Below are 8,256 nucleotides of genomic sequence, written 5' to 3' on the forward strand. Positions count from 1 at the left end.
TTGTGCAATATTTAATGTAATAAATAAGATTAACTATCATAAATCTGTCTGAATTTGAGTGTTTACATTTCTCCAACCCTATCCCTCAGCTGTTTAGCAAAACAGTGGCGGGTGCCCACTTTGATGTTGTTTTAACTGCAGAGGGGTACACTACAAAGCAGGATCAATGAGTTAGCCAGCTAACTTTGGTAAGCAACCAGAGGGGTATACTACGTAGCTGGTTTGAGGAGTTAGCCAGCTAACTTTGATAAGCAACTAGAGGGGTTAACTTCACGAGGGTAGCAGGTGTTGAGGAGGTTAGCCAGCTAACTTTAGTAGTAGCAACTCAGAGAGGGTATAACTAGGTAGCTGTTGTTATGGAGTTAGCTAAGCTTAACTTTGATAAACAACTAGAGGGGTATACTAGTAGCTGGTTTGAGGAGTTAGCTAGCTAACTTTGATAAACAATGAGGGAGTAGGTATACGTAGCTGGTTTGTAGAGGAGTTAGCCAGCTAACTTTGATAAGCAACTAGAGGGGTATAACTACGTAGCTGGTTTGAGGAGTTAGCTAAGCTAACTTTGATAAACAACTAGAGGTATAGGTATACTCTACGTAGCTGGTTGAGGAGTTAGCCAGCTAACTTTGATAAGCAAACTAGAGGGGTATTATACGTAGCTGGATGTGAGGAGTTAGCCAGCTAACTTTGATAAGCAACAGAGGGGTATACTACGTACTGGTTTGAGGAGTTAGCCAGCTAACTTTGCATAAGCAACCAGAGGGTATACTAGGTAGCTGGTTTGAGGAGTTAGCCAGCTAACTTTGATAAGCACCAGAGGGGTATACTACGTAGCTGGTTTGAGGAGTTAGCTAGCTAACTTTGAATAAGTACAACTAGAGGGGTTAATACGACGTAGCTGGTTTGAGGAGTTAGCACAGCTAATCTAACTTTGATAAGCAACTAGAGGGGTAATACTACGTAGCTGGTTTGAGGAGTTAGCAGTAATCTTTGATAAGCAACCAGAAATAACAATTGATTTTCTAATTCCTTAGTACCCTACACTTAGATATATTTTTTTGAGTTGTTGAGACAATCAGACCATAACCCTTTCATGCTTATCTTTCTCACGTTAATTTCAGAATATTTTGGCTAGCTATGACTAACTTGCCAAATCATACACTGTCGTATACACTTCTGTTTGCCCTTTCAAAATGAACAATTAGCTACAGGCAATTAGATACATTAGCTCAATAGTTTGACATCTTGCATCCATTTATCAAATCTATGCATTTTAGTGTTTTACAATCTCCAACACCATCCTCAGTTGTTTACCTAAAAAGTGGTGGTTGTATGAACTGCAGATTGTCCATTTCAACAAGGAGTAGCAACATTACCTGTTAGTTCAGCAACAGCCCCATTATATCATTACTATTGACAGTTGGCTGGAGCAGGATCAGGAGGACCAGCTAGAGTTGGTCCACAGGTGTATCTCAATACTCTCTTAGTCCCCTCTCTGTGTCCTCATTTACTTTCTTTGTGGTTGTTTTTGACATGCCTCAACAGATTAGTCTTCTGAGTGAATATTTTATCACAGACTGAGCAGCCATGTTGTTTCTCTCCTCTGTGAATCAGTTTGTGTTTGATTAGGTTCCTCTTGACACTAAATATTTTCCCACAGTCGCCACAGCTAAATTGTTTCTCTCCTGTGTGAGTCTGTATGTGTCTCCCTAGGACCACCTTCTGACCGAAACTTTTCCCACAGTAACAACAGCTAAAAGGTTTCTCTCCTGTGTGAGTCCGTATGTGTCTCCCAAGGACCCCCTTCTGACTGAAGCTTTTCCCGCAGTAACAACAGCTAAATGGTTTCTCTCCTGTGTGAGTCAGTATATGCTTATTTAGGTGGTCCTTCAGACTGAAGCTTTTCCCACAGTCACTACAGCTAAATGATTTCTCTCCTGTGTGAGTCAGTATGTGTCTCCCTAGGACACCCTTTTGACTAAAGCTTTTCCCGCAGTCAGAGCAGCTAAATGGTTTCTCTCCTGTGTGAGTACGTATATGATTATTTAGGTGGGCCTTCTGAGCGAAGTTTTTCCCACAGTCACCACAGCTAAATGCTTTCTCTCCTGTATGAGTCAGTATGTGCACAGTTAAGTGCTTCTTCAGACTGAAGCTTTTCCCACAGTCACCACAGATAAAGAGTTTCTCTCCTGTGTGAATCAGTATATGTGCCTTAAGGGACCCCTTCTGATTGAAGCTCTTCCCACAGTCACCACAAATAAATGGTTTCTCTCCTGTGTGAGTCAGCAGATGCACGGTTAAGTGTTCCTTACGATAAAAGTTTTTCCCACAGTCACCACAGCTAAATGATTTATCTCCTGTGTGAGTCCATATATGTTTGGTTAGGGACCCCTTGTGTCTGAAACTTTTATCACAGTCGTCACAGCTAAACGGTTTCTCTCCTGTGTGAATCAATATATGCCTCCCTAGGTCCCCCTTCTGACTGAAGCTCTTCCCACAGTAACCACAACTAAATGGTTTCTCTCCTGTGTGAATCAGTTTATGCATGTTTAGGTTATTCTTGATACTGAAGCTCTTCCCGCAGTCACCACAGATGAAGAGTTTCTCCCCTGTGTGAATCCGTAAATGCATAGTTAGGTTCTCCTTGCGGTAGAAGCTCTTCCCACAGTCACCGCAGATAAATGATTTCTCTCCTGTGTGCATCCTGATGTGTCTGGACAGATATTTCTTTAGTTTGAAGGTCTTGCCACAAACAGGGCAGGTGAAAGGTTTCACACCGTGACAGAGTCGGACATGGGCCTTTAGTTTACAGGTGGAGTTGTAGCGTTTTTTGCAGAAGACACATTCACTGGGTCTCTTCTTGGTGAGAGTCACATGCTTCTGCAGATCAGCTTTCAGAGCAAAAGTTTCACCACAGTCATGGCAACACTGTTTCCCCATTGACGTGTTCGGATCCAATGGTGGGATTGAACTTTTCAAACAGGAAGGAGTGGATATGGAGTCTTTGGTATCAAAGCGCCCTTGAAGCTGCTCTTCCTTCTGACTGGTCCTGACTTCCTCCTGTTCCTCTTTAATCTGTATGGTCTCTGGGTCCTTCTGCCTCAGACTGGGGCTCCACTCCTGCTCACAGTGCTGCTGCTCAGGGGGAACCTCCTCTTCAGAGACAGAGAGCTGCAGGGAGTCTGGAGGGAGGGAGAGGAGGGTAGAGGTAATTTATATACTACAGAATTAAATAGAACACTTGAATCACAAATGTGAATTATAGATCTCAATGAATATCATCATAACACCACATAATTAAATAAAAAACAGTTTTTAAAACACAGCCTTTTAAACACAGCCTTTAAAACACAGCCTTTAAACATGTCTGAGTGAAGTTAGCTAGGTATTTACTCTCATTCACTCGGGTTCCTACTATGGAACACACCGCTGCCAACGTGTACAAAAGTCACGTAGACTTTTTGTATAACGGCTAAACAAAATATTGGTTTGTGTTTAAAAAAATAAAAAAAAAGTGTATCTTTTATATTTGTAAAGATATTTAGGAAAATTATGAATTTGTTGTGTTCGAGGTTTCCAATAACCTTATCGCAATCAAGGATCAATTGTTTCTAGATAAAACGTTTAACACTTGACCAAATCATCATCCTCAGCTAATCAAAATGGATGTTGAATAACTCCCATGAAGCACTGGAGTCAGAAGGGCAACATAAGGAAGAACTTTCTAGAAATAGAGTACATTAAAATATCATTTTATTCAACATTCGTCAATGGAACAATGTGTGACGATGCTGTCCAAGCATTGGTACGTCAGTGCTACTTTTATCCCATCACAGTAAAATTATTTATAAAAAAGTTACTACTTAAAATTGTCTGAAAGCCTAAACAGTTTATTAATTTACTAGAATTATTGCTGACTATCAGTAGATCTACATACGAACCTATTCTACATAGTTTTATCTCTGGTGTGATCCGCAGCAGTCTCCGTAGCAGATCATTCTCGTCCTGGTACTCTGCTACAGTTTCCTCAACCGCACCAAAAATCTCCACAGCAGCAGATGCCGTTAAACATTCATTTAAAAACACACAGAACAACTGTAGTTTAGATGTTTTCAGTGGACTGAGAGTTGGGTATTCAGCTCGTACGGCTTCTTGACATGGGTCCTGCTGATCACATTCACTTTTCACACAGGAAGGAGTGGATATGGAGTCTTTGGTATCAACGAGCCCTTGAAGCTGCTCTTCCTGCTGACTGGTCCTGACTTCCTCCTGTTCCTCTTTAATCTGTATGGTCTCTGGGTCCTCCTGTCCCAGACTGGGGCTCCACTCCTGCTCACAGTGCTGCTGCTCAGGGGGAACCTCCTCTTCAGAGACAGAGAGCTGCAGGGAGTCTGGAGGGAAGGAGAGGAGGAGCAGAGGTTATTTATATACTACAGAATTATATAGAACACTTGCATTTTAGATCTCTGATCTACAGTGCTTTCAGGAAGTAAACGTTACAGCCTTATTCTACAATATATAACATTTTAAAAAGTAAATCCTCAGCAATCTACACATAATAACTCATAATGACAAAGCGAAAACAGGTCTTTTTAAATTTGTGCAAATGTATTAAAACAAAAAAAACAGAAATACCTTATTTACATACAGTATCAGTCAAAAGTAATTTGGACGCCATTCAACGGTTTTTCTTCATTTTTGACTATTTTCTACATTGTAGAATAATCGTAAAGACATCAAAACTATGAAATAACACACATGGAATCATGTAGTAACCAGAAACAAGTGTTAAAATAAATCCAAATATATTTGAGATTCTTCAAATTAGCCACCCTTTGCCTTGATGACAGCTTTGCACACTCTTGGCATTCTCTCCCCAGTCTGAGGTCCTGTTTTTGCTTTGTCATTATGGGGTATTGTGATGTCATTATGGGGTATTGTGATGTTATTATGGGGTATTGTGATGTAATTATGGGGTATTGTGATGTAATTATGGGGTATTGTGATGTAATTATGGGGTATTGTGATGTCATTATGGGGTATTGTGATGTCATTATGGGGNTCAACTGTGGGACCTTATATAGACAGGTATGTGCCTTTCCAAACCATGTCAAATCAATTGAATTTACCACAGGTGGACTCCAATTAAGTTGTAGAAACATCTCAAGGATGATCCATGTAAACAGGATGCACCTGAGCTCAATTGAGTCTCACAGCAAAGGGTCTGAATACTTATGTAAATTAGGTATTTCTGTTTTTATTTTTAATACATTTGCAAAAAAAATCTAAAAACTTGTTTTCACCTTGTCATTATGGGGTATTGTGATGTCATTATGGGGTATTGTGATGTCATTATGGGGTATTGTGGTGTCATTATGGGGTATTGTGATGTCATTATGGGGTATTGTGTGTAGATTGATGACGGGGGAAAAAAACAATTTAAACAGTTTTAGAATAACGCCATAACGTAACAAAATTAGGAGAAAAAAAATCAAGGGGTCTGAATACTTTCTGAATGCACTGTAGATGCCTTTCTAATTATTTTAGAATGCAAAGATAAATAAATTGGTTTTAGCTGTTCTCACTAACAGCAAATTATTCCATCTTGTTATTATATTTAGCTAACAGTTAAAAAAAAAAATATGAATAAGAGTCACAAGGCTTTTGCTTTCTTGTATTCCAAATACAGACACCACTAGAAAACAGTGTCTATTCATGGTGGAAGGTCTGCGAGGATAAGCACATTCTCAAGTCAAGTTAATGTTTTTAAAAATGCTAAGTTATTTGTGAAAAATTGGCATTAGCATGTTATGGGGTTCATAAATGAGGCACCTAATGCTCTGTGGCTACGTCAGGAATTAGTTTCAGTTCTAAGTAACCATATTACAGTGATTTATTTCAGCAGTATGTATGTAAAAACATCCCTGCTCCCGCCACCAAATATCAAACTTAGTTTGAAGTGTTTTTGAGGAAGTTTCAACTTGCAATGCAGTATTTCCTGCAACGGTCCAACCGTTTCCATTCACGGATTTAGACACTGCTAGCTAATTATGCTAACTCAAGGCTGAAGTAAACAACGGTTCATTGTAGATTCTGACACCGTGAGCCTTCAGACACAAATCCACTGTAAGGGGCATTTCACCACAAATATGATTTTCCCCCTTTGATAAATGATCCCTGAAGGGTTCTACTTTGTCCTCTCTGCCACAACATATGAATTCAGACACTGGTCTCATCACAGGGGAAAAAATGTCATCGTTGATGTATTGAGACCATTTTATTCCAGCGGGCTGTCTCTCTCTTTGAAAGAACTTCTAAACCTATTCACAATGATATTGGGCTGGATGCTGACATGGGAAACCTGCTGAATGATCAGAGAAATGATAGCCTAAAAATAATTGCTTTGACTATTTACAGAAAAATAAGTCGTGGGATGCTTTGCTAGTAGACAAGAAATCCACAGCAGTCAAACAAACCGGGATCCAAATCGGTCAAGTGTGCAGCACCCATTATTGTTGGCTCAATAACCCACTCTTTTTTGTATTTAACAATATCAGGAAATATTCCATAAGTCTGGTAATCAGCTGTTGTTCTGCCGCTCCACAAGGACGGGATAGTAGAGATCTTAACCATTATCGCCCCATTTCAAGACTTCCTGGTCAAGACTTCCTGGTCTATAACTTTGTATATGTATAACTTTATGTGTATAACTTTGCTCTTTTTTTATCTGATAAATGTATTATGAGTGTAAACCAATCAGGGTTTAGTCCTGGGGCATCCACTCAGGGTTTAGTCCTGGGGCATCCACTCAGGGTTTAGTCCTGGGGCATCCACTCAGGGATCGGTCCTGGGGCATCCACTCAGGGAATCGGCTGCCTGGGGCAATCACTCAGGGTCGGTCCTGGGGCATGCCACTCAGGGATCGTCCTGGGGCGATTCCACTCAGGATGCGGTCCTGGGGCATCCACTCAGGGATCGGTCCTGGGGCATCCACTCAGGGATCGGTCCTGGGGGGGCATCACTCAGGGATCGGTCCTGGGGCATCCACTCAGGGATCGGTGCCTGGGGCAATCCACTCAGGGATCGGTCCTGGGCATCCACTCAGGGATCGGTCCTGGGGCATCCACTCCAGGGATCGGTCCTGGGGCATCCACGTCAGGGATCGGTCGGGGCTCAGGGATCGGCTGGGCATCCACTCAGGGATCGGTCCTGGGGCATCCACTCAGGGATCGGTCCTGGGCATCCACTCAGGGATCTGGTCCCTTGGGGCATCCACTCAGGTATCGGTCCTGGGGCATCCACTCAGGGTCGGTCCTGGGGCATCCACTGCAGGGTTTCGGTCCTGGGGCATCCAATCACGGGTTTGGTCCTGGGGCATCCACTCAGGGTTTAGGTCCTGGGGCATCCACTTCAGGGTTTGTCCTGGGGCATCCACTTCAGGGGTTTAGTCTGGGGCAATCCACTCAGGGTTTAGTTCCTGGGGCATCCACTCAGGGTTTTAGGTCTGGGCATCATCAGGGTTTAGTCCTGGGGCAATCCACTTCAGGGTTTAGTCTGGGGCATCCACTCAGGGTTGGTCTGGACATCCATCAGGGTTCAGTCCTGGGGCATCCAATCAGGGTTCGGTCCTTGGACATCCAATCAGGGTTCAGTCCTGGACATGCACTATATATAGCCACGCACGTTAGTTGTTAATGAGATTCTCAATACTTTAGACCTAAAATGACATGTGTGCTTTTGTTTGTTGGACCTGTCTAAAGATGTTTGATACTGTTTATTCGCTGCTATTTAATTGAATAAAGTTGTCCTCGATAGCCTGAGGTCTGACGCCTGTTCATGGTTTCATGATTATATTAGTGACAGAACTCAGGCCATCGTGATTGATGGGTGTAAAGTCAGAATTTTCCTGAAGTACATCAAGGTGTTCTGAAGGACCTGTTCTTTTCACTATTTATATAAATGCTATTGGTCAATCTGTTAAAAGTGGTACATTTAATTCTATGCCTCATGATAACTATTATGTTACGCAACTGCTGACTAGCTGAGACAGACTACGGTCTGACAACCCCCCCCCCCCCCCCCACTAACCTGGCTGAGACAAGGCTACAGTCTGATTATCCCCCTCGCTGCCCTGACCGCTGGCTGAGACAAGGCTACAGTCTGATTACCCCCCCGCTACCTGGCTGAGACAAGGCTACAGTCTGATTACCCCTCCCCCCCCCCCCCCCGCTAACGTTGTTCTGTGGCTGTTTCTGGTGT

The 8,256-nt window shown here is 42.5% G+C and overlaps 1 protein-coding gene across 1 annotated transcript in view; it reads right to left on the reverse strand.

Annotated features, from left to right (window-relative positions):
• Positions 1-963: 963 nt before the first annotated feature.
• Positions 964-8,256, reverse strand: part of LOC112072009 (oocyte zinc finger protein XlCOF6-like) — a 15,598-nt gene continuing 8,305 nt past the window's right edge. Inside the window, exons 2-3 of the mRNA XM_024139416.2 lie at positions 3,939-4,388; positions 964-3,179 (exon numbers count right to left, since the gene is read on the reverse strand). Of these exons, the coding sequence (XP_023995184.1) occupies positions 1,501-3,179; positions 3,939-4,388 (2,129 nt within the window). The 3' untranslated portion in view covers positions 964-1,500. The remainder of the gene's footprint in view (positions 3,180-3,938; positions 4,389-8,256) is intronic.

The sequence above is a fragment of the Salvelinus sp. IW2-2015 genome, unplaced genomic scaffold (assembly GCF_002910315.2).
Source record: "Salvelinus sp. IW2-2015 unplaced genomic scaffold, ASM291031v2 Un_scaffold1799, whole genome shotgun sequence".
Taxonomy (NCBI): domain Eukaryota; kingdom Metazoa; phylum Chordata; class Actinopteri; order Salmoniformes; family Salmonidae; genus Salvelinus; species Salvelinus sp. IW2-2015.